Source organism: Mus caroli, unplaced genomic scaffold (genome assembly GCF_978045245.1).
Source record: "Mus caroli unplaced genomic scaffold, Mus_caroli_1 scaffold_13, whole genome shotgun sequence".
NCBI lineage: Eukaryota > Metazoa > Chordata > Mammalia > Rodentia > Muridae > Mus > Mus caroli.
The window spans coordinates 88548423-88574240 of NW_028227268.1; the positions used below are offsets into that span (position 1 = coordinate 88548423).

The following is a 25818-nucleotide window of genomic DNA, read 5'->3' on the forward strand; positions in this document are numbered from 1 at the left end:
AATATTAACAATTGTCATACAGAACATAACAAGATATGTTATCAACATGACCTTGCTCTGAGTCAAGTTATTTTTCTGTGCCAATGAGTGGCAGGCATATCACAGCAACAATATGAAAGAGCTGGCAGGCATGGAACAAAATGGCTACAGCTATGTTGGGGGGCGCAGGCCTCAAGAATATTAAATATATGTAAATAATATACTGTGTTGTGAGCAACTCCCTGATAGTACATTTAATCACATCCTTCCAAGGTCTATGTCACTGCACCTGAGAGATAATATGTGATTTAATATGTTCTCTCTGACTCAAAGAACAAAAGAAGGAATTTATAAGGATTTTAGTTACAGGTATTAACTAGTCTCGACAGGCCAAGGGTAAAGGTTATCTTCCTGACTCCTGAGTTGAAGAATCTAAGAACGATAGAAGAAATGGAATTTGCTTCATTTTATGAAGAACTCGGTGGTTATTTTATCTGCTTGATGGATCATTGTTGTTTATCTAAAAAAAAAAAAAAAAACAAAAAAAGAAACACCAGTTCAGTCCTTTAAAGTCTGGTCTAGCTCCATCAGAAATAACGGTCTACAAATGAAAATGAAGTCAGGAAGTCAGGGGATGTGGAGCATCAAGATATTAAAACTCAATGGAGGCAAATGCAGGAAAGGGGAAAAATAAACACTGACTACTGGACACTGAAGGTAAAAATCACTGGGGTACAGTGCAGGATTGGCCTCATGATAAAACAAACAAAAACAAAAAGAAACGCTGGTGATCTTGTCAAGAGACAATTTACTGTACAATATAACAAACTAATCCCAGCACTCCCGAGGCAGAGGCTGGAGGATCTCTGTGAGTTCATCGCTTGTCTGGTCTGCAGGGAGAGTTCCAAGACAGTGAGGGCTACATAGAGACCCTATCTCAAAAGGCTAAATAATAATGATGATCATGAAACTGAATAGTGAAAACCTTCTCAGACGTTTTATTATATAAAGAAAAACAAGACGGGAGTGTTACTGACTGGAGTTGGAGAAGTTTCCGATTCACTTTCGGAATGTGTCACTTCAGCACCTTCATCTACTGAGGGGAAAGATTCAACACAGTAAACCACGATAAAAGACATAGAGCCAAGCCCATATATAAAGAAGATATGATACCAGGTGCCAGTTACTAGACCTCTCCAGATTTTCCATTGCTTAAAAGTGTAAAGAATAAGCAAGTTTACAAGGAATTTCTATTTAGACACGCATGCCCTCGAGTTGTACTGCAGAACCAGCTGGGTTCGTCTCAATAGCAGTCCTATTGCTGTGACTTTGAATTACTTAGGTTTTCTTTGGAGGAGACTTTAATTTCCTCTGCGGAAGGTGCAGGGGCTGGCAGGATGGTTCGCGGTCCTAACTGGGAGGAGCTCAGTGGAAGGTGGCACTGTGCTAGCCCTGGTGAGACTCAACGCCTTAGCTCCTAAAGGCGACTGCAGGCGGGCCAGCGAGGGGCTGACAATACCTTCCAACCCGGCGACACTGGCGCTGCTAAAGACGACAACAAATAAATAAACCAGAGAAACACACTTCACTAAAAGCAGACACTCCAAGAAAACGGAGCAGCAGGAACGCCCAAAAGCCCAAGCCGCGGAGCATGCACATGCGCAGTCTCTGCAAGGCGCCCCACTCCTTTGCCCCGGAGGCACGGATTGGACAAGACATCTCGTGAGAAACGTGAGTTCTCGCGAGAACCGTATTCAAAAAAACCCCGGCGCTTATTAAGCAGTGCTGCTGCCGAATGAAGAGGGAGTTATTTCTGTGCTGAGGTGGAGTTAGTGTCACGAATCTGGGCGTCCAGTGCTCTCCGGGCAGGCCTCCGGTTGCAGCAGCCAGGAAGCGTGAGGAGAGAGGTAAGGGCGAGAGTCGGGAAGGGCGAACCGGGAGGAGGCGGGAGGAACGCCTGTTCTCCGGAACTTGAGTTCTCTGGAGCCGCTTTCCGGGTCGGTGTAGTCCTTGGTCGGACCGCGTCGCTGCTGGTTTGACTGCAGATGGATAAATATGGTGCTGGGTGGTCTGGGACCTCCGAGTCTTGAATTCTCCAGTACCTTAACCCTTAGCCAGTGGTGCAGCCTGAATTAACTTACAATTATGTACCAGACACAGAGGACGGAATCTCATTGTAACAACTCATTCGCTTATGTTTTACTTATTTAATTTTTTGTTATTTTTCTTTTATTCACATTATATCCCAATCGCAGCCTCCTCCCCACTTTCCTCCCAGTCCCGCCCCCCAATCCCTATCCCCACTACTACCCCTCCCTCTTTTCTCAGAGAAGGGGAGCCCCACCCCACTCCACCCCCCCCCCCCCCCCCCCCCCGTACCACCTCACCCTGGGACATCAAATCCCAGCCGAGTTAAATAAGCATGTTCCAACCAGGCGGTCCAGGTAGGGTAAGGGGTCCAATGGCAGGCAGCAGAGTCAGAGACAGCTCCGCTTCAATTGTTAGGGGATCTGCAGGAAGACCAAACTGCATATCTGCTACACATACGTAGGGGGCCTAGGTACAGCCCCTGCATCCTCCTTAGTTGGTGGTTCAGCCTCAGTGAGCCCCCATGGGCCCAGGTTGGTTGACTTGCATGTCTTCCTGTGGTGGCCTTGACCCCTTCAGCTTGCTCAATTCTATCCCCTACTCTTCCTCACGAGACTCCCAGAGCCCTGCCTGATGCTTGTCTATGGGCCTTTGCTTTTGCTTCCATCTGCTGCTGGGTTAAGCCTCTCAGGACACAGTTCTGTTAGGGCTGCAAACATAGCATGGGGGTCATTAATAGTGTCAGGGGTTGGCGCTCTCTCATGGGATGGGTTTCAAGTTGCGCCATTCAGTGGTTCTGCTCCATCTTTATCCCTGTGCCTCCTATAGGCAGGAGAACTTGGGGGTTGAAAGTTTTGCTTGGGTTTATGTATGTATGTATGTATTTATTTATTCAATGATTACAGATTGCAGTGGTAACATTTTGGATGTTTGGGTTAAATGTTTTCACTTGTACTTATTTGTGAAAATGTGACTCCCCCCCCCCACCCCACCCCCCAAAAAGTTTAAAATCCGTTTGGCTGGCATGGTATTTCTGTTGATGTCTAGTCAGAATTCATGTCTTCTTAATCTAGTTAGAGGCCTTTTACTCTTTTGGTTTTTGTTTTGTTTTGTTTTGTTTTTCGAGACAAGGTTTCTCTGTGTAGCCCTAGCTGTCCTGGAACTCACTTTGTAGACCAGGCTGGCCTCGAACTCAGAAATCCGCCTGCCTCTGCCTCCCTAGTGCTGGGATTAAAGGCGTGTGCCACCACCTCCTGGCTTTTTTGGTTTTTTTGTTTTTTGTTTTTGTTTTTTTTCCTTTTACTCTTTTTATCTTATAGAATCTATAAGATAGATGAAGCAAGATGCTCACAAAACTTTTTCACATTGATGTAGCCAGTTGGTTGTGGAAGTGAGCTTTGAGCTCAGATAGCTAGCTCATCCTCAGAACTTCCTGTCACTTTAATGCCTTATACAGGTTGTGTTTTTGAGAAGTTGTGCTGAAAAGTGGTTAGCACACCAGGCTTTGGAGCTCCACTTTGATTTTTATGTCATTTAGCCACATCTGTGTATTGCCTACTATTTTCTCTCAAACCTATCCTGTTTTGTTTTGTTTTCCGAGACATGGTTTCTCTGTGTAGCCCTGGCTGTCCTGGAACTCACTCTGTAGACCAGGCTGGCTTTGAACTCAGAAATCCACCTGCCTCTGCCTCCCAAGTGCTGGGATTAAAAGAGCCACCACTGCCTGGCTCTCAAACCTATCCTAACCAGGCTTTTGCCTCACTTCTCCACCTTGGGCCAGTGACCTGCAGTTTCCAGTTTCTCATCTAATTTGCCTTAGTATCATTTGCCGTGGTGGTTTCTTTCCACCTCCTGGAGGAATTTTGTCTTTTTGGCTCCCAGAAACATTAAATGCTTTCCACTTACTTCCTGAGTAGTACCTGAGGATACTTCCGGTCTTTCCTTCATAGCAGCCTTCTGTTCTGAGACTTGTCAGCAGTTTTGCTCATCTTCTAGTGATAAGGAATCTTAAGGACTTAATGTTGGCACTCTCCAAATTTGTATTTTTAGCACAACATATTCAAGTCATACTGAAAATATGAATTCTTGCTTTCTTCCCTGTAACATTTTTTACCTCAGTGTCTCAGCCGAGGGTAGCTCCATTCTAGTAATTGCTTAGGCAGAAGGCTACATTCATTTTTCTTTTTACCTCCCAGAATCCACCTATCAGAAAAGTGTATTGACTTGACCTTCACAAGTTTTGTAGAGTTCCGCCATTTCTCACTACCTACTGTGTTCTCACTGATAAGAGGAATTGTCATACAATTCAGAAGTCAAATTCTAATATCCTTTTGGTTTTATATGGCAGTACTGCTGACTATATATGTTTCTTCTCTTGCTCTGATGTCACTACATTTAGTCCCATGTTCAGCTCACGTAGTTATATTTTATCTTTACAGTAGGTTGAGAACAGACATCATGGAGGCAGATATCACAAATCTTCGGAACAAACTCAAAGAGTGTGAAGATGAGCGACTGAAAGCTGCACACTATGGCCTACAGCTCTTGGAGAGGCAGACGGAACTGCAGAGTCAGCTGGATAAATGTCATGAAGAAATGATGACCACAGCCGAGGTAGGATCCAGTATACTAGTTTACAAGGAAGTACATAGGAACTAAAAACTTGTTTTGTGTGGTAGCTATCCTTTCTCATTTGAAGACCTAAACTGTCCCACCCCAACTGTGTTGAAAAGGAATTTCCAGTGTTCTTTCCAACAGTTGGTTGCCTCTGAGTTCAGCCTGGTTTCCTTGCTACATTTACTGCCTGGTGTGGTTCAGTCCATGCTCTGCTTCTGTGACCTCACTCCTTTATAGTTCTAAACCTCTGAGGCCTTTCACCAAGCCTTTAGTGTATTCAAGTGCCTGCCACTGATGGGCGTCTCAAGCTTGATGCAATCACTCTCTGTCCGCTACCTGGATGTTCACTTGCTTTGGTAAGAAGATTGGCATTCTGGATAGTTGTTTGAGCCTGAAGTCAAGGGGTCCCACATTTTATCCATCAATAAACCAAAGGACTTGACTTACACCTTAGTTAGGTTCCTACTGCTGTGATGAAACACCATGACCAAAGAAGCTTGAGGAGAAACCGTTGATTTCATCTAGAGAAGTCAGACCAGGAGCCTGGAGGCAGGAGCTGATGCATAGGCCACGGAGGGATGGATGCTGCTTACCGGCTTGGCCAGCCTGTTTTTGGACACCACCCGCAGTGAGCTGGGCTCTCTTACATCAATCATTAGTGAGTAAAATGCCTGACAGACTTGCATAGAGGTCAGTCTTACAAAGGTGTTTTCTCGGCTAAGATTTCCTCCTCACACATATGTCTAGGTTTGTGTTAATTTGTCAAAAAAACAAACAACTCACACAGCCAAAATGTCTGCCTAAGATACTGCAGCTCTAGCCCAGACCACAGCCATCTTTCCACTGGACTGCTATAGCCTACTGACTGCTTGCCAGCTTCCACCATTACCATTCATACCTCACACATTCAAGTGGCCATGAGAAAATAACAAGGTCCCCTTTCTTCCTTTCCTTCTGAAGCTGCACAGGGCTTTCTATTGTATTCTCAGAGTCTGAGCTCTTTACTTGGCTTTCTATATCCTCGTGTTCTGACCTCTGCCTAAGGGAGCACCATGTTTCAAATGTGTTTTCTGTAGTCTTTCCTGTACTGGCTTTACACTGAATGTTTCTTCTGGAGTCACTCATCCACTCTTCTTGACTCTGTCCTCAGCCACAGACTGTCAGTTAAATGTCCTGTCAGCGTGATGGCTAACACTGACTGTGTAATGTAAAGTTGTCAGAATTTGCTCTTACTCCTCTCCTACTGACTATCTCCAGAGTTGCAAGCTGCACGAGAAGGAGTTTGTCTATTCTTATTCACTAATATACACCTGTTGCCTGGCCCACAAAGGTTTTTCAAATTACTCAATCAGTTTATATTAAATGTTTAGTTTTAAAACTGAACTTCAAAATTATACATATAACAGGTAGACATCACTAATGGCAGCTGTCATTTTTCCAAGTACGATTTACTGTTCTTAATAAGTACTAGATGGCAAGTCATGAAACAAAAATTAGATATCTCAGAATGGAAACAGTCATGCTGCACAGTTGTTTTGGAAATACCTCTTGGAACTTGGGTGTCTTTAAAATAGAAGAGCTTTGGGCGGGAGGGGAGGTTGATGAAAATAATTGTAGCCTCTTTCCCTTAGTTTAATGGAATTTTATTTATTTTTTGTTTTGTTTTAATGTGGTTTTTTTTTTTTTTGGGGGGGGGGGGGTTCGAGACAGGGTTTCTCTATGTAGCCCTGGCTGTCCAGGAACTTACTCTGTAGACCAGGCTGGCCTTGAACTCACAAATCCGCCTGACTCTGCCTCCAAAGAAGTGCTGGGATTAAAGGCGAGCGCCACCACTGCCTGGCTTGTTTTAATGATTCTTTGAAATTTTTATACAGTATATTTTGATCGTGTTCTTCTGCCACCCCCAAACTCTTCTCAGGTTCTCTCTACCTGTCCACCTAACTTATACTTTTTTTCTCTCTCTTTAAAAAACAAAACCATGGAGTTCAATTCGTGTTGGCTGACTACTCCTGGGGATGGGGCATGCCCTAGAGTGTGGTTGATTACCCAGTGTCACCCCATTGAAGAAAACTGATTTTACCCTCTCCCAACAGCTGTCAGTGGTAAATAGCTTCTTGGTTAGGAGTGGGGCATTGTACCCACTTCTCTCCCCGAGCTGAGATATTCTCTGGCAGTTTATGAAGGCCTCGAATGTGCTGTCAGAGCTTCTGTGTTTTTATGCGCATCTGCCCTGTTGTGCCTGGAAAGCGCTGTTTTCTTTTCTTGACATTATTTACCACCTCTGGCTCTTTGTTTGCTTGCTTGTTTTTTGTTTTTCGAGACAGGGTTTCTCCGTGTAGCCCTGGCTGTCCTGGAACTCACTCTGTAGACCAGGCTGGCCTCAAACTCAGAAATCCACCTGCCTCTGCCTCCCAAGTGCTGGGATTAAAGGTGTGTGCCACCACTGCTGACTCCACCTCTGGCTCTTAAAGTCTTTCTGCCCCCTCTTCCAAGTGGATCCTTGAACTTTGAAGAGATCTGTGCTCTTTTAGCAGAATAATAGTTATAGGTTTTCCCCTAGGGCCCATGACCTATCTAGCCTCAGATTCTTGGCTTCATTGACAGTGTCAGGTATGGGTTTCATCTGGTAGAAGGGGATGGGAGGGCTCAAATCCAAGTTAGAAGGTGGCTGATTACTCTCCTCACACTCAAGCCACGACTGCAGCGGCAGGCTTAACTTGGAGGAAGTCAGGAGGGTTTTAGCTGAGTGAGATCAGTTACTGCTTTTCTCCTCTGGTGCTGTGCGTCGGACACTGAACACACACCAGGCAGCCAGGTGAAGCTTCTGGGTTTCTCCGTGTTGCGGAGGACAACCAATAACAGTCTGTGATATGGCTAGTGGGGGAGGGGCCTAGGGGGCTGTGCTGTCCAACAGCTCAAACATATGCAGCCCATTGCTGCTCGGTCTGGTTTGGGTATTACACCTGCCCAGAATTATATCAGGACACTATTAAACACCCTTTTTATAGATGCATACATCTCAGGAAGCCTTTATAGTTGTTTTTGCAAGATTTTTAGTGTTAGTTGTTCCTCCCCCAAATCCCTCCTCTCCCCTGCTTTATCTCATTTAAAACAAAAATTAGAAGGAACTGTAATACTTTTTTAACCATAGCATGTCTGTAGTTATTTTGTAAATGTAGCAATGCTCTGAACGTATTTAGTATTTTTCCTTTTAGTATTTTGCTGTTTTTGAAAGCAATCAAGGAAGAACATCTCATTATCAACTAGTAATGTTAACCAGGAACATTTGAGTACTGGTAAAATATCCTTTTTTTCTCTGTTCTTAGGGATTGATAGACCATCATGCTATGGGGTTTATCCTTCCTTGATAGAGAACTGTAGCAATTGCTATTCCTCCAGCATGGACTTTGACATACTTTTCCTGTCTATAGTTGTCCATAAATAATACATGGACAATTCTAGATAGAAATAATTTATGTAAAATAATAATTTATAAATCTGTAGTGATTACGTTCTGCTTGGGACATGAATCACTGTCTAGCAGGTATTGTTCCTCTTTATGTCTTGTAAGGTCATGAGTCATCTAACACGATGTCATATGCCTCACATTACTACTGTCACATTTCATCTCATCACATGAACATTATACTATCTAGCATCTAAGAATGGTGACTGATTGTAATACAGTAAGATTTTGAGAGAAAAATGACACGAAACTTTTTAAACTGCTCTTTTTATTATTGGTTATACCATTAATTTCTTACTGTGCCAAATTTAAAATTAAATTTTGTCAGGTCAGATACTAGATATTGGGTGTGGGTGAGCATGGCATATGTAGAGTTTGGTATTGTTTGTGGATCCAGCCATCAGGCAGGGCTTCTGGAAACATTCCTGGCATGTAAGATACACATGCCATCCAATGCTGAGCTTGGATGTCTGGCACAGGGTGATCTGTCGAGCATGCTTCCCTTGTATTCTGTGCATCCCAGCATCTGGCATCCATGAGCATTTTCTCCTGCTGCTTTGTGAATGTGTTCCTATACCAGTTCCCTTAGAAAGCCTCTTCTTAGCTTGCCCTTGTCTTCAGTACCAGTCACTGTAGCTTGAAGTTGCTGAGTGTTTTGTTTTCGATGAATCTTGAGGTTAGACACTGTGTTTTATCTATTTCTGGGATTGGTACCCAGCACATTTGCTAGCTTTTTGAGTATGCACAGAATGGATAGTTGTTGGAAAGGAGGTCTGAGTGTCTCCACCGAGTGTTTCACTGAGGTGGTTACAGTGTTTCTGGTCTGGTGATACCAAAGGGTTCCTTTACTTTTTCTTGTTGTCTCGTAAGTGGATTCTAATTATGGAAAGATTTTGTTATTGTGCTTACTAAATAAAAAACAATTTACTGTTCTAATAACCAGCCAAATTCTTAGTTTTTGATTAGGTGTGATAAGGCTTACTACCATGACAGTTATTTAGCCAAGAGCAAGAATGTTTCAGGAAATCCTTAACACTTAGCAGTATGAGGTTTCTTTTGGATTTTGAAATTCAGAGACTTCCTCCTCCATTACTATTTGTACTGTTGGCTTTCAGGGCCGCAGAGACCGCAGATTGGAAGGCAGTAATTTCCTGGGATCCGTGCCTTTTCTTCTTTCAGCTTGAGGATTTTGAGATCCCTGTTGTATTCAAATACACCTTTTGGGGTTCATTAAGACTGATTGGAAGGTTTGGGCTTAGAGGTCATTTGGTAAAATGCTTTCCTGAGTCTAGTTCCCAGACATGGTAGAACAATGTCTTATTGTTATCCCTCCCAGCTCTGGAGAGTCACAAGTAGGTGGATCCCTGGGACTCAGCCCACTGGCAATCTCTCCTACCCTACTTGGCAGGCAGGCAGATTTCCGGTCAGTGAGAGACTCTGTCCCAAAAATAAGGTGGCCATTAGCTGAGGAACAATACCTGAGGTTGTCATCTCTTCTACAATAACATGCATGTACATGTGTGCTTCCCCATGTGAGCATGCATGTAACCCTGCCCACATCTCAAAAAGGAAAAGACAGATTAGCTATGTTAGTCCCAGTTTGACAGTGGTTGTTCCTTGGAAAGCAGCAAATGAAACAGGTCTGAACCAGCTTAAGGTGCTAACTGACAATATCCAATGATTGTAGGTGTTTGGGTTTGTTTTTTCTTTTTATACATTTCAATTTGTTTTCAGAAATATAACCAAGAGAAGCATGCCCTTCAAAGAGAAGTGGAGCTCAAGAGTCGGATGTTAGACAGCCTGAGCTGTGAGTGTGAAGCTCTGAAACAGCAGCAGAAGGTGCATCTGGAGCAGCTAGAGGTGCAGCTCCACAGGAGCCACCGGCAGGAAGTGAGCGACCTGAAGAACAAGGTGTGCATCTGTTCAGAGTAAGATACCCTGTGCTTGCAAGACTGTCTGTAAGTACTGGATGTGTGGGCGCTTAAGAACAGCTAAGATAAGTTTTCTAGCTTAATGGTTTGAGTGGAAACACTGAGAAACAAGCTGTTGAAGAATTAGTATACATACTAGTCTTCTAATTACATGCAGTAATTTATTGAATTATTTAAATTGGGTAGCTGAATATTTGTATTTGAAACATTTGTAATATTAGTGACCAGTGTAGCCTCCGTATAGCATGTGATGTGGTTCGCCTTGAAAGATAACTAACTAGTCCTGCAGCAGTGCCTGCAGTTGTGTCCAGCTGTTCTGCAGTACAGAGTGTCCTGCCTGGGGAGGGAATGTGCTTTAGAGGGGAAACTTTGTAATGCGCTTATGGAGGATCAGTCCTCACAAGAGCTCTGTGAAGGAGGGAACATTGTCTCCATTATGACAGACAAGGGTGCTAAGGTCAGGCAAACTGAGAAAATTGAACAAAATAAGAACCACCAATTGTCAGGCTACCCTGGAACTGGCTTTGTGCGCTTGGTCTAGTGGTACCTTGTACACTGGCTCCATTCTAGGTACAGAGTGGGCAGCTGTTGAGTGAGTCCATTCACTCTCAAAACACCAACTGCCCGGTGCCTTCTGTTTCTATCAGAGAAATGTAGGGCCTTGCTTATGAAGTTTGTAACTTGATTTCTTTTTAGATCCTACTCTATGAAAACTTGGTAAGATTTTCTAATGCCTTAATTTCTCAGAAGTCTGTTTTTCAATTCTTAGTATTTTGTATAGTGTCTCTAAATATTTTTCCATGTCTATTTTTATCTATTATTTTTCATTCAACTAACTATATATTTTTCCATTTTAAATAATGGTATCGGTAAAATCATATTTAAGTAAATAGTGCTTTTGTGTATCTTGCCTGTGGCTCCGACAGGTAGTAATCCTGTTTGCAGCTAATCTGATCTGAGATGTGGATAACTAGAAATTAGGTTCCCACATGGAACTAGCAGCAGCCCTAATTACCTAAGTAGACATGATAAAGGAAGTATGTGGGGACTAGGTAAGGCAAAGATAATTAAAATTTATAGAAGAAAAAGTAAATTTTTAAAAATTATGATGTTGCTGATATTCTCAAACCATTTGTTATTAGTATCTTTAAGGTTTACTCATTATATTTTTCTTATTTCTCACATTTAATCTGTCATTGAATTCCAAGGAGTTGACTTATAAAGTGTTATGGTAGCTCCTGTCTCTGTAGTCCAGACCATCGGGACTATCATCAGATTACTCTGGTTTCTAATCTGGTTACCTGCTTACAGTGTTGCTACCCATGCTGCTGCTGCTACCACTGCAGCAGCTCTTCTTCCTCCTCTTCCTCCTCTTCCTCCTCCTCCTCCTCCTCTTCTTCTTCCTCCTCCTCTACCTCCATCTCTTTTCCTCCTCCTTCTCTTCCTCCTCCTCCTCCTCCTCCTCCTCTTTTCCTCTTCCACCTCCTTCTCTTTTCCTCCTCCTCCTCTCCCTCCTCCTCTTCTTCCTTTTCCTCCTCCTCCTCCTTCTCTTTTCCCCTTCCTCCTCCTCCCCCTCCCTCCTCCTCTTTCATGAAGATGAGGAGCACTTCCCATTCTTTACAGATACCTCATGGTTAGCTCTACCACCTTCAGTTGCTTCTAAGAAAACCAGGGCTACTTGCATGGATAGTGTGGGTTATTACTGAAGTTTTTGAAAAGACACTTAGTGGGTAGAGATGTAACTTAGTGAGAGATATTTAACTTGAAAACCCAAGAAGACCCTGCATTCAGTTCCCAGCACCATGGGTTGGGGAGGGAGAGTCACTTTGCTCACATCACTCAGATGCAGCAAGTTTCTGTACAGTAGCAACTGGAAAGTCAGGTATGGACTCTGAATACGGCTTTCAGAAGGGAAATGGCCTTTGAGTTTGGAGGTTGTGAATCTTTCTGTTTCTTTTCTGGATTTAGTTAGAAAATCTGAAAGTGGAATTGGATGAAGCAAGGCTTGGCGAGAAACAGCTGAAGCAGAAGCTGGATCTGCAGGGGGAACTTCTCGCTCACAAGTCAGAAGAGCTCCGGCTCCTGTCTGAGCAGAGAGTGCTCAGTAGCATGTCTTCGGAGCTGCTGGCTCTTCAGACTGAGCTAACTGCAGCGGAAGGTGTGAAGGTAATTCATAACTCAGGCGTCTTCTTGTTTTACTTTAGAATGTTTCTGCATGTAGTTGTAATTATTCTTAAGAACTAGCTTGAGGACTGAAATGGCTTTTGATGCAACCAGAATCATGCTGCAGAACTTTCAGGTGGACTGCTTCATTCATAAAATAATTTTCTATTTTATGATGATATGAGACAGGTTTTATATTATAGAAACCCTGGGGTCATTTATAGGCTTTTATTCTGACCTGAGTTTGGGTCTTAAAAGCCCAATATAAAATATTAGCATAGTGGAAATTAAAATGTGTGTCAATATGGATTTTTCATTTCAACTAAAGATAAATAAAACTTAAAATTCACAAGATAAGGGGGGCATTTCCTAGGTATTTTTGTTGGTTCTCTGCTTAAAAAAAAAAAAAGAAAGAAAAAAAAGAAAATTAAAATATGCTTGGATATACTTGGAAACCTTTGAATGGTTTTCTTTTGATGTGGGTTGGAAACCAATAATAAATACCGAATCAACTGCTGAGTGAGAAACTATGTCTGTGTTCCTGCTGAACAGAATGCCCTCAAAGAAGAGGTGAATGAACTGCAGTACAAACAAGAGCAGCTAGAATGTCTCAATACTTCCTTACTGCACCAAGTAGACAGGCTTAAAGAAGAAAAAGAGGAGCGTGAGAGAGAAGCGGTCTCTTACTATAATGCCTTGGAGGTATGATGAGGGCCACTGCACTTCGCCTAGTAGCCCCGAGCCCTCTGCTGGACTCCATTACTGAAGCTGGCTTCTTTTCCACCTAGAAAGCTCGTGTAGAGAATCAGGATCTTCAGGTACAGCTGGGTCACGCACTCCAGCAGGCGGCGGACCCCAATAGCAAAGGGAACTCGCTGTTCGCAGAGGTACTTGCAAGCGTTCTCCTGACTGAGTTGACTAGACTGGCATTTCATTTACTACAGGAACAAGCACGTTAATCTTTTCCAGGTGGAGGATCGAAGGGTGGCAATGGAACGGCAGCTCAACTTGATGAAAGACAAATACCAGTCACTGAAGAAGCAAAATGCGTTTACCAGAGATCAGATGAACAAGATGAAGGTATAGACTGCTAAAGGCTTTCAAAGCTGCAGTCCTAGCTCTGCGTATGCAAGTAGACACAGGAAACATTTCCTTCAGGAAGTGTACTCACAGGATTATTTGTTGAATTGCACGATTCTCATTTTTTATAGAAAAAAAAAATCTTGGGGCAGCAGCTGCTGATAGCTTTAGTGGCTCTTCAGTGAGTCTTTCTTGTCCAGCTGGAAAGAGAGAGAGCATTTTTCTCTTACAACATGGTGTCTTTTTGAGCATAACACTGTTTGCTGCTTCACCTAGACTTACTCTCTCACCAGTTCTCACATGAAGGCCTAGGCTTTATTAAATCTGTACTGCTCATGGCCTCTTGTCCCTGCAGCTCATTAAGTCAGTGTAGACTGAATTGGAAGGCTCTTTTTCATTTCCTTATCCCAGTCAAGTGAGAGGTTATGGAGAAGCACCAAGGAAAACAGTCCTGTCTGTACCTGTCCTTTGGCTCCGACCCCTCTTCCCTTTTGCCCGATGCTGCTGAAGAGATATGGATTGCTAGAAAGGCTCCCTCTTGTTTTCTCTTTGTAAGTGTTTACAACACACTGAGGAAATTAAGTAATTGAACTTGGGAGTTAGGCGATCTACTTGAGATGCAGTATTAGGTCTACAGTCTAAGTGGGAAGGTGGTAGCCACCACACGCCTCTTAGAGTTGTCCTGGACTTAACATGTAGTAAAACACCTTTCCATCTTTGTCATTTACTTCTGTAGGTAACTTAACAGTTTCCCCACTTAATTAAAAATTTTGGAAAATTCTCAGTAGACCCACAGTGGTAATTCAAGTGATGAGTAGCAGACATGGTGTGGACAGGCTCTTGTACCATCTGAACGGCACACTGCCAGGCCACAGCATGTAGGCTAATGTATGTTTCACAGACACATACGTAATTGTGTTAAAGACCTCAGAGAAGCATTAAAAAAAATAGTCAAAATAAATACTCCAAAGTAATATCCACAACAGAACTTTTAATGCAAATGTTTTTAGATTATAAGATGAAAAAGAACCATTTACTTTCCAACGTGAGTTCAAATCTTGGAGCACAAAACAGTAGTCATACAAGAAATATGTTTACCAGGATCTCAGTTGTGATTGGCTGTGTCTGTGATTTTTTTTTTTCTAGTTACAAATCTCCACATTGCTGAGGATGAGGGGCTCACAAACTGAGCTTGAACAGCAGGAGCGGTTGTTTGCCATGGTAGAACAGAAGAATGGTGAAATAAAACACCTTTTAGGGGAAATTAATAAACTGGAGAAATTTAAGGTACATGTCACAGCTTTTCAAAAGCATAGCCAAACTCTGTGAATTGAATTTCTCAATGTTTTTAGCTTCCATAGTTTATCATGCAATCAACTTTCAGGTGCAGTACACGTTGACCCAAGGTAAATTCTCTTGAACTCGCAGCAGTCTTACCTCAGCCTTGTATGTGTGATGTGAAGTCAGTTCCAGCATCATGTGTTAAATTTGGCCCCAGTGAGTTGCAGGTTTATCAGCTATCTCAGAAACCAAGTTGCTACATGTGCACGCATCTCTCCACATTTCTGGGTATTGGTTTACCTCTGTAGAGCAGTGTTATTATTTAAGTTACAGTGGTTTTGTACTATATGCTTTTAGTTTTAGTTTTAGACTTTATTTTCCCTAGTTTTTTCTTCACAATGCTCTGGTTACACTTTCACATGTTTGCTTTTATCTAATGCACAACCACCTCCCCCCACCCCACCCCCTTTATACTTATTTTGGAATTAGGAAGATTGGGGTTTCTATAGCCTATAAAATTGCTTGCAAATTTTTGAAGAAATTTACCCCCACCCCCAAGAGAAATACAAATAATTTTCTTCAATGCTGGGAATGGGGGGTGGGATATCAAAAGTACCGTAAAGGATTTCTTCTCCATGGTTTCCCAGTTTATGGCTTTCTCTAACGTCCAGAATTGAACCCAGGAGTCATTGCTTTTTCCATTGTAAGAGCTAGAAGAAGGAACAGCCGGGGGTTGAGGGCTGGTGTGGTTGGGAGCATTAGTCTCAGAATTAAACATATTATTTTCATGTCCTGGTCACATTGAGCCACTTTCCTTATGTGAAAAGGGGGGCTGTTGATTCTTCCTTCTCCAAAAGTCAGGTGGCTATGGAGGACGGTTGTTAGCATGGAGCCTCAAACTGAGGAGCACCTACTTAGTGGTGGCCACTGCCGCTCTAGCGAACCTGGTCTGCTGTCTACTTTGTATAAGCAGAGTGTTTGCTTTCACTAGAACTTATATGAAAGTATGGAATCGAGGCCTTCCCCATCAGACACCGCTTGTGCGCTAGAAGACAGCACCTATTACTCAGATTTACTTCAGCTGAAGCTTGATAAGCTAAAGTAAGTGATTGTGATTGTGAATACACAGTGAAGGGCTTTGCTTGCTTACAGTAGTATTACTGACTTCTTTCTTGTTTTTAATTGTCAAGAAATTTCAGAAGATTCCATAAAAATATCTTTGTACAGCATATGGGTTTATATAAAGTATGTATTTTATGTTCAGCATCTAGTTGGTAAGTGAAAGGGATTCTAAGTTTCTCAATTAGAACTTAAGAATGAATCCCAAATAATTCAAAACTTAATTCATGTGTGCATTTGGGAAAAATATTTTCTTCCTCTGTTTCCTTTAAAGGATTTGTAAAAGTCTTGTGGGGGTTGCATTGTTAGGACTTATTTAATTATTTGTTGTTTCTTTTTTTAATGCTAAAAATCTCAGGAAAAAAAATGCCTTTTTAACGCACAAGGTTTATTCCACCATGTCAGTAGCATGCATTCTTTTCATGTTCTTTATTCTTTCCTGTTACTATAGCAAAGAAAATGAAAGCACAAAGGACGAGCTGTCCATCCAGAGGATGAAGGCTTTATTTGAGAGCCAGCGGGCCCTGGATATTGAGCGGAAACTGTTTACAAATGAAAGACACCTGCAGCTCTCAGAAAGTGAAAACATGAAACTGAGAGCTAAGCTAGATGAACTCAAGCTGAAGTACGAACCCGAAGGTGTGTTTTATAGGCTCTTATCTTTCAAATCGGGAGGAGCTCTGAGAAACTATCAACCAACTTGTTATTATGTATCTGTAGGACAGTGAAGCTGTCAAATGTGTAGGAAAATTAAGAGGTTGGTCACTGCATAAACATAATCATGTTTTCTCTTAGGATAGCTGAGTAGTTCAACATGCTGAAGAGCAAGAACTTGAGCTTTTCTCCTTTAAGATTGTAGCACCTCAGCCGGGCGTGGTCCTTTAATCCCAGCACTAGGGAGGCAGAGGCAGGCGGATTTCTGAGTTTGAGGCCAGCCTGGTCTACAAAGTGAGTTCCAGGACAACCAGGGCTACACAGAGAAACCCTGTCTCGAAAAACCAAAAAAAAAAAAAAAAAGATTGTAGCATCTCAGGGTGTTCCAATGGGTTTTGAAGTTACTTTGAGGAAGGGTCTCACTGAGTAGTTCAGGCTGGCCTCATATTCATAATCTTTATTCTGCCTCCTGAATGGAATCATAGATGTGTGTTTCATTTTGTTGAAGCAACTGATGCTGAGAGCTAGACCAGTTGTAGAAGAACTAGCAAGACTTCTGTTCTAGGACTTTCTCCTTCCTTCCTCTCTCCCTAACTCCCTCAGCCCATCTTTCTTCCCCTCTGATGAACCTGTGGAGGAGCACTCCAGGACTGATGGAGTACTGTGCATGTTAGGATCCAGGCTCTTTATATGTTGTCTGCTGCCACTCCGTTGACCAGAAACTAGTCATGTGTCCCAGGACTCACCACCAGAAATGCAGAGAAGATGTAGTTTTGACCTCAAGAGCTATCCATAGTGAGAGTTCTAATTGTTTTTCTTCTGACACATAGTAATTGGACACAAGGGTGCAGTGTGATGTTTCCACGTATGTATGTATTGTATATTGATCAAATCAAGGTAAATTAATATCCATCCCTGTAGAAACATCTCAGAATTACTCAAGATTTTAAGTTGAATATCTTATACTTTATCCTTTTGAAGTTGAGAAAACTCTTTGAAAGTTTTCTTCCTAACTCTGACTTACAAAGTACGTTATTGTTGACCGTGGCTGTCATGGTGTTAGAGCTCCCAGGTTAGGAGATCACGTAATAGTTACTTTTTAAGCATGTATTTATTATTGCATGTGAGTGTGTACCTGTATGTATGTGTGCTTACACAGCACAGCATGTGTGTGCTGATCAGACACCAACATTGTAAGGCTGGTTCCCTCTTTGTACCTCTGCAGTTCCTGGAGCTTGAAGTAACATTCTCAGGCTCGTGAGGCAAGCAACTAACTACCAGTGAGCCATCTCCTAGCCCCTATTTTGCCTTTTTATAAAGTCAGATTGTTTGTGAGGTATTTTGGTTTGGGGTTTTTATAATTTGTAGACACTAATGTTATATCAGGCGTGTAATTTGCTGATGTTTCCTTCTACCCTGTAGATGCTTTTCATTGTTTCCTTTGCTGTTCCAGGGATCTTAGGGTGATACAGGGCCTCATGTTTATTTTTGCTTTGATTGCTTGTGCTTTCTTCACTGGCTCAGTCCTGCAGCCATCAATCTGTTTTCTTAGCGATCCTCCTTTCCCTGTTCCGTGTTCTGACGTTGTGAACATAGGAGCTGAGTGGTGGGGGTTGGTTACTTCCCAGCTCTTTGTTCAGTTCTGTACTCGTGTTCCTTCTATTGCTGCTTTCCTTGGGGTCAGAAAACATTTCATGGGACCTGGGTTTGGGTTTGGTTTTTGTTCATTTCTGTTCAGAATTGTTTTTTTTCCTAATATGTGATCTTCATATGCAGTAGAGAAGATTGGAATTCTACAGCTGTTGGATAGACTGTTTTGTGAGTTTGTATCAGCTCCATTGAAGTCTAGAGTACACTTGAAATGCACCGTGTTGGTGATTTTGTCTGGATGACTTCATGGCTGTAAGTGGGGTGTTGCCCTCCACAATTGTTGCTTGTCCAACTGTCCCTCTAATACAGATTTGATCACGCCTGCATGGCATGCTTCTGTGTATAGTTATGCTACAGACCTGGTCTGGGCCCCTTTATCGTTCCTCCATGTCCCAGCCTTATGGTTTTGATGTGAAGTTTATTTGACTTGACAAATATCTCACTTTCTCTGGTGGAGTATATTTTTATTCATTCATTTTTAGCCTCTGCATATCCTTGTAGATGACCAAGTCTCATGTTGGCATCGTCATTTGCTCTTGTTTTTATAATCCCTTCAGCTACTCTCTGTCTTACTAGATCATGTGATCAGTCTGCATCCAGGACAATTACTGACCACGAAGAACCTCCTGCTGCTGCATTGCTACTGGTTTTCTAGTGCGCCTTTTCTTCCTTTCTTTTCTCCTGCCGTCTTCATTGCTGAGTAACGTTTCTTAGTCATTACGTTTGGTTCCCTGCCTTAGATTTTAACTTTTTACTTATAATGACCATGAAGCCCATAAAGAACCTCTTAATATGTAAAACAAGTTATGCTGAACAGAGCTGTGGCCGTTTTCACTACAAAGGCAAAACCAAAACAAAACAAACTACCCTTCCCTTAGCTTCATTTCTCTTCTTGCTTTTAGTTTTGTTGTCAAATTTTAAATCATTTTATATTTCCTATCCTGTAAGAATTGATTAGAATTGTCCCTTTGTTAGTGTTTTTAATTCTTCCTGCTGAGGGCACAGGGGCTGTGGCTCTCAACTTCGAATATTCAAGGATTTTCTCTGAGTATTTCAGGTGTTAAACCTTCAGATACTTATTTCTATGTATATGAGTGTTTTGTCTGCATGTAAGTCTGTACACCATGTACATGCCTGGTGCCTGCAGAGATCAGAAGATGTCAGATAACCCAGAACTGGAGTTAAGAATAGTTGTGAGTTGCCATATGGTTGCTGGGAACTGAACTCAGGTCCTCTGGAAGAGCAGCTAGTGCCCTTAACCACTGAGCCATGTCCCTCCTCCCCAGCTTCGCATGGTTTCATGGTGCACATTTGCATCGTCTCTTTTATTTTTTGGTTTTGGTTTTTCGAGACAGGGTTTCTCTGTATAGCCCTGGCTGTCCTGGAACTCACTTTGTAGACCAGGCTGGCCTCAAACTCAGAAATTCACCTGCCTCTGCCTCCCAAGTGCTGGGATCAAAGGCGTGCGCCACCACTGCCTGGCGCATCTTCTCTTTCTTTTGAGCATCCTTTAGCTTTTATTAGGGAAGGGTGTCTGGCAGCTTTTCCCTTCAGTATCTGAAGTCTCCTGCAGTGCTGCCGTTCTCTCACCTGCCCTGTGCTGCTCTTAGAATGTTCTCTTTGACCTTTGAAAATTTGACTCTGTCCAGACTTTTGACCTTCCCATCTTTTTACATTTCTTGGGTTTATAAAGTTTTCTGTTATTCCTTTGGATAAACTTTGCACTTTTTGTCATTCTCTAGTTTTCTTCTGGACACCTTTGGATGGTGTCTCCTAAAATGCTGACATTTTCTTTCTTCCTTCTCACTCATTTTCTTTTTCTTCTTTATTTTCAAGGAGCCTATCTTTAAAACTCACTATTCTTTACTCTGGTTGATCAGTTCTGTGGTTTATGTCATCTACTTCAATTTTCACTTACTTTTTTTTTTTTCCTTATATTTTTTGTTATCTGGAAGGAAAATTGATGGAAATAAAGATTCTTATTCCACCTTTCATCTTGACTTTTTCCTCCCTCCCTCCCTCCCTCCCTCCCTTCCTTCCTTCCTAACTTTGAGAGGGTCTCAAAGTTATGTATGTAGTCTTGGTGAGTGTAGAACTCATTGTATACTCCATACTTGAATTCGAGAACCTACTGCTGATGCCTGCTAAGTGCTGGAATTAAAGGTGTGCGCCATCATTCCTGACTCAGAGTTCTGTACATTTTGATGGGGGAAATATCCTACCTATACAGTCTTTGCAGCTGATATATTACAAACAGTGGGTTGTATTGTATATAAGTTGAAAATTAGAAAGTCAGTGTTAAGAAATGTATGAATGCTGTGGTTCTGACCCATCTCCTCCCCAAAAGGCTGGGTTAACTAACATGTTTTGGTTTAAGGGATTCTTCACCAGGTCCTTTGCCTAACTCAGCAGTCATCTCTGGGAACTCTTATTAAGTCTCACCACTAGGGGGCGAGTGTTCACAATAGAAAGATTTTTTTATAGTTTTTTTTTTTTTAGTTTTTAAAAGGCATCTTTATCCTTTTTTTTCTCTTTGACTCCAATAGGCTCCCCTGATTAAGAATCACCCATTATGACATTGCCATGTTTCTGCCTTGATGATAATGGACTGAATTTCTGAACATATAACCCACCCCAATTAAATATTATCCTTATGAAAAGAAAGAATTACCCATTATGAATTTCTAAGGTCTGCCAACTTAGCAAAGACTCCAGGTGGTGGGAGTCAGGGTGATTCAGAAGCACAGAGGAAAAGAGAGGTGGGATCTGGCTGACCTGAGAGCAGCAGCGAGAGCAGGGAGCCTTCCTGTGCAGGACCTCAGGCTGCTGATGTGCTGGTGTTGAAAACGAAAGGGCACATTGAGGTGTCAGTGGGAAGAAGGCATTAGGACAAGTCATTGAGTGGCTGTGGGACCCTCATAGGGGATCAGTAGGCCATGAGGATAGGGGCTCTGCAGTAGCTGCTGTGAGGCAGGATGTGGTTGGGACTGGGGAAATGTGCATCACACAAGTGGCCAGCATCTGAATATACTTTATAGATGAGTCCAGTAGGCATACATTACCAATATTCAGAGTTCCATCCTTCATTTCATCTCTACAAGACAGTACTGAATGAACCAGGTTTGGTGTTCTTGAATTTAAAGATATCGAAGTGCAGAGAAGTTACTGCCTGAGATCACCTGGCTGCAGTGTGGGACCTGATCCAGAACTCCTGGACTAGGCCACTGCTGCCTTCCTGTTTCAGGAAGATGGCCTGCATTCCTGCTGTCACCTGCACATCCTGGTCAGCCTGGGCTTTCTAGATTACAAGGAAAACATTACAGATAGTCTTAGAAGACGGAGTTGATGGTGTGTGGGACCCAAGCTGGAGTTCAGCGAGGGTAAAGCCTGGATTCCTTTCCTGGACCACAGAAACAGAACAGTGAAGAGTGCCTGTCAGAGAGACGGGGTGAAAACAGAAGAAGGAAGCAGAAGTGAAGATGAGCAGGAGAGTGAAGGAGGCTGGAAGGAGAGCCAAGAAAATGGGGACATACCACGTTTGTGGCTTGCTCAACATACAGTATATACTTAAATGAAAATTAAAAGTATATATTTTATCAAAGAGAAAAGTGTATCTTCAGAGTACCAAAAAGAGAAATGAGTTTATGTATAACTCACTGAGTTTCCTTGGGTTGTGTCTTTGTTTTATTCAATAAGCATATATTTTAATGACTGTTTTTCAGAGAGAATTGAAGTACCTGTACTCAAAAGGCGGCGCGAGGTGCTGCCATTGAATATAACCACTCCAGAAGAAACAGAAGAAACAGCTGCTGCCAGTGCCACTGAGGATGAAGTTTCTAGACTCCCACCTCACAGGGAGGAGGAATCCTGTCTTAATAACTTAAAAGATAACACTGTGCAGTGGAAACAGCCAGCCTCTTCATGTGTGCAGCCAGCCAGCCTCTCTCCTCATAAGAACCTGCATCTGGATACACAGCCGAAGAAGGAGAAGAAGTGTGTGAAGCTTGTGGATAGTCCGGCCAGCATTGAGGTCTTACATGAACAAAGTGGGAATACCCCCAATTCTCCCAGGTCAGTGTCTTTCTGCCTGGCTGCCAGCAGCCTTCTCCATCATTACTTTCTCACCACCTGCACTGTGCCATGTGGCTCTGTCTATGTTCCCAGCACTGTGTGCACTGGAGCTCTGCAGTGTGGGCACTGTGTGCACTGGAGCCCTGCAGTCTGAGCACTGTGTGCACTGGAGCTCTGCAGTCTGAGCACTGTGTGCACTGGAGCTCTGCAGTCTGGGCACTGTGTGCACTGGAGCCCTGCAGTCTGAGCACTGTGTGCACTGGAGCTCTGCAGTCTGAGCACTGTGTGCACTGGAGGTCTACAGTCTGGGTGGCCTTCCTTTGGTTCTTTTCAGAGGATCAGGTAGACTCAGGTGACTGCAGGAGGAGAGGGATGTGAACAGCAAGTGATGCTAGGCAGTTATACTTCCCAGTCCACAGAGCAAAGACAGCTCAGCCCAGCTTTCTAGAGTGTCTGACTGGGTGGGATAAATAAACTGTTGTTTTTCTCCTAGTTCAAGTAGCCATGAAAGAAAAACCAACTTTCTCAAAGGGCTTTCCAGTAGTCTGAGACATTTAGACTTAAGTTTTTTGGTAAGAACAGGTAAAAGTTTTTGTGGTTTTCCATATTTATACTAAGCTTTCAGAAATAGGCTTTGATGCATGCTTGACATTTTTAAATATCAAAGCTAATTTGGTTTCATTTTTATTTCAGAACTCCAAAGCTTCCAGCTTTCTGTGTAATGCAGTTTGTGACTAACAAAGTATGGGAGGGTCTGTGAGGGAATCATTGTTCCAGGGCTCTCTCTGTCCCTTGGGAAAGTCAAACTCATAGAGATGAGAAGGTAGAGTGTCTGGAGCCCAGGCACCTGATACAGCAGGGTCAGGGCAGTGGTAAACATGAACCTGATCTAGATTAGATGTCCAGCACCCCAGGTATTGGTGAAGGATGTGTGGTGTGTATACAGTACAACCATGGAGGCCACAGAGCTGGGTAATTTGGAGAAAGATGAAGACAAGTAGAGATGCTCATGCTAAACTAAGTAAACCGTCTCAGACCAACAGTACATTTCTCTCATTTGTGACACCCAAACTTTATATGTGTATTAAATCATATATGTGCATGTAACATGAAAACAGAAGCAAAGTCTGAAGGGACAGGCACAAGAAGGATAGGGTGGAACACAGGTACCCTCACACTTGCACAGAAAATTTTAAAAAGTGAGTAAGGAAAGTGAAGGAGCCAGATCGTTTTAAGGAGATGAATGATGTCTGCATGCAGTACAGTGATAACTGTATTTAAGATAAAGCTGTATACATTTAAAAGTTGAGCATATTGATGAACATTGGCACCATGAAATGAGCTCTCTGGGAACTGCTAGGGCTACGTGAGTCTCAAAAAAGAGTGAGTGCAAAATCAAACATTTAACTGCAATAGCGAGACACAGCCCACCCATACCAAAAGGTCTCCTAATGAGCTTCATGTGATTTAAGTTTCCAGTACTACAAAACAAAATATTCACTGGAAAAAACCATCAGCTGCTCCTGTTACATTAGTTCATTGGATTTTATAAATAATGTTTAAATCTATAAGACACATGAAATTAAAACTCCATATTCTAGCACATATTCCCAGCCTCAAACAGTTGTGAGAGGAGCTTAGCAGGCGCTGCCTGTGACGTCTGTCTGATGAGTGTCTGGAGGATTTCTTGGTGGCCACTGCATCTTGCCATCTGGTGTGCTCATTTATCTTCCTGCCCTTTGCTGCTTGAGGAACAGTACACAGAACCATACCACCAATGCTCTCAGTACACAGTACATAGAAGCATACCACTGATGCTCTCAGATTGCACAGTGGAAAAGCTTTGATGAAAAAAAAAGAACAAGAAAATATCTCAACATTTGTTTTAAGTGTGTGAGTCCACCTACTAAATTAAAACATTTCCAACCCAGCTGGAGAGATGGCTCAGAGGTTAAGAGTGTTGGCTGTTCTTCAGAGGTCCTGAGTTCAATTCCCAGCACCCACATGGTACCTCACAACTCTGAATGATGAGATCTGTTGCCCTCTTCTGCTGTGCAGCCATTCATGCACATAGAACACTGTAGACATAATAAATAAGTCTTTAAAAAATTTTCAAACTTACGTCTTTTCTGCTCGTTTAGCTTAGACACACAGTTCAAAGTTAACTTTGTCACAGTAAAGATGGACTTGCTAAGAACTGGAAGGCTGCCTGCTTTAGTCAAGTGATGAGTGCTCTTCCATGAAGAATTTTTAGACTCTTTCAAACATCTGCACTGGTTGTTACTGCTCACCTGATGGAAACTCGGTTTGGAGGGTTTCTGTTTGTTTTTTCTGCTTTCTTGGCTGAGACAAACATGTACTTGGGAAGCCTGGGGTTCTGGCTTTTTATCCTTGTGCTCAACTTTTTGAATGTGGTACCAACCTTAGAATATTGCTTTAGTGTTTTGAGTGTTGTATTCTGTGGTCTTATGATGGGTATCTCCTTTTTCTTACTATTCTAGCTTAGGCATCCTTGACCTTATATCAGACTTAAAGATACTTATTAAAAATTTTCTAAAAGTTAAGCCTGCTGATATAAAAATTTGTTTTAGAGTTAGCCACTTAGTATCATAGTAGAGTCTACTAATAATTTTTGTCCTGTATATCTAAAACAGAACTCCCCCTTTAGTCACCGCCCTATTTAGACATACTAGGCATGTCTTTCTCTTTTGTTTTGACCATACTTGAATTCAGAGTATATTCTTTAATGTTTGTAGGTTAACTGCAGAATCAAAGCTTCCAACAGAAGTGAAGGAAAGGATAGAAACTACAAGCAAATTGGAAAAAGGAGCTTGTAAGAAATCACACAACATCATATATGTGTCCTCAAAGTCAACCCCAGAGATGCAGTGCTCACAGCAGTAGTGAGCGCTGCGTGCTGGGCCGTGCTAATCATCCTTCCTATACGTGGGACACCCTTGTGGAGCTTTGCATAGATCAGTGCTGAGACCTGGTGTGCTCATACCGCTGTGACCAAGAATTCAGATGTGGCTGTGATTCTGATCCAGAGGTTCCTTAACTGATGATCCTTCTCAGAACTGTGAATCACAGGGAATAGACCATTATCAGAAGAGAATGTTAGAATTTAAACCTATTTGCTGTGTTGGATATGGAGTTTGAACATGGTTAAATAATCTGTCATTAGAAATGACAAAAATTAGAAAATGGAACACTTAAAATTATTTATAATTTTCTTTGTACATCTTTTTGCACTTAGATTTTCCTTGTCTTGTAAAAATAATGAAATTGGCTTGAAAATATATATTACTACAAAATGTTTTAAAGTGTGAAGTACCTATACTCATATGTGTAATTTAGATTTTTATGACTCAAACATCAATAATTTTGAAATTTAAAATAAAATTGCAGTAATTTCTTCTATTTGTATTTTTTAATTCTACATAAACAATAGGATACTGATGAAAGAGAATGAGAAGAAAAATGAGCTTCAAGGATTTCTCCTGATAGCATAGTTGTATATATGTTTTTAAATTAATTTCTTATGTAACTTTACTTATAATTACATGGTTACACATATAGTAAAATACACATGAGTCTAAATTTGCCAAGTAATTTTTTAAAGTGATAGATTTGTCTGTAACTTAATTTCATGAATACTTTCCTATAGGTAGGTGATTTGAGCCTCTTCAGAAACTAGCAGGGTATGTATATAGATAGAGG

The 25818-nt window shown here is 42.1% G+C and overlaps 1 protein-coding gene across 2 annotated transcripts; it reads left to right on the forward strand.

Moving 5' to 3' along the window:
• Positions 1–1757: 1757 nt before the first annotated feature.
• On the forward strand, positions 1758–25505 carry Spdl1 (spindle apparatus coiled-coil protein 1). 2 transcript variants are annotated; one of them, XM_021177284.2, is made up of 12 exons: positions 1758–1886; positions 4506–4680; positions 9884–10060; positions 12049–12246; positions 12796–12945; positions 13032–13130; positions 13213–13323; positions 14470–14610; positions 15596–15705; positions 16175–16362; positions 21750–22098; positions 24855–25505. In XM_021177284.2, exons 2-12 carry the CDS (start codon positions 4525–4527, stop codon positions 25000–25002), a joined length of 1827 nt encoding a protein of 608 aa, XP_021032943.1. In that variant the 5' UTR covers positions 1758–1886; positions 4506–4524; the 3' UTR covers positions 25003–25505. The 2 variants fall into 2 exon arrangements, with proteins under 2 accessions (XP_021032943.1, XP_021032944.1); XM_021177285.2 differs by lacking the exon at positions 1758–1886 and adding an exon at positions 2548–2600.
• Positions 25506–25818: the final 313 nt, after the last annotated feature.

Bases quoted from the DNA above. Each gene is read 5' to 3' on its own strand.
- Spdl1 (XM_021177284.2), top strand. From the start codon at position 4,525: ATGGAGGCAGATATCACAAATCTTCGGAACAAACTCAAAGAGTGTGAA. The intron at 14,611-15,595 runs GTACATGTCACA...TGCTTTCACTAG, and splicing joins ATAAACTGGAGAAATTTAAG to AACTTATATGAAAGTATGGA. The intron at 22,099-24,854 runs GTCAGTGTCTTT...TAATGTTTGTAG, and splicing joins AATACCCCCAATTCTCCCAG to GTTAACTGCAGAATCAAAGC.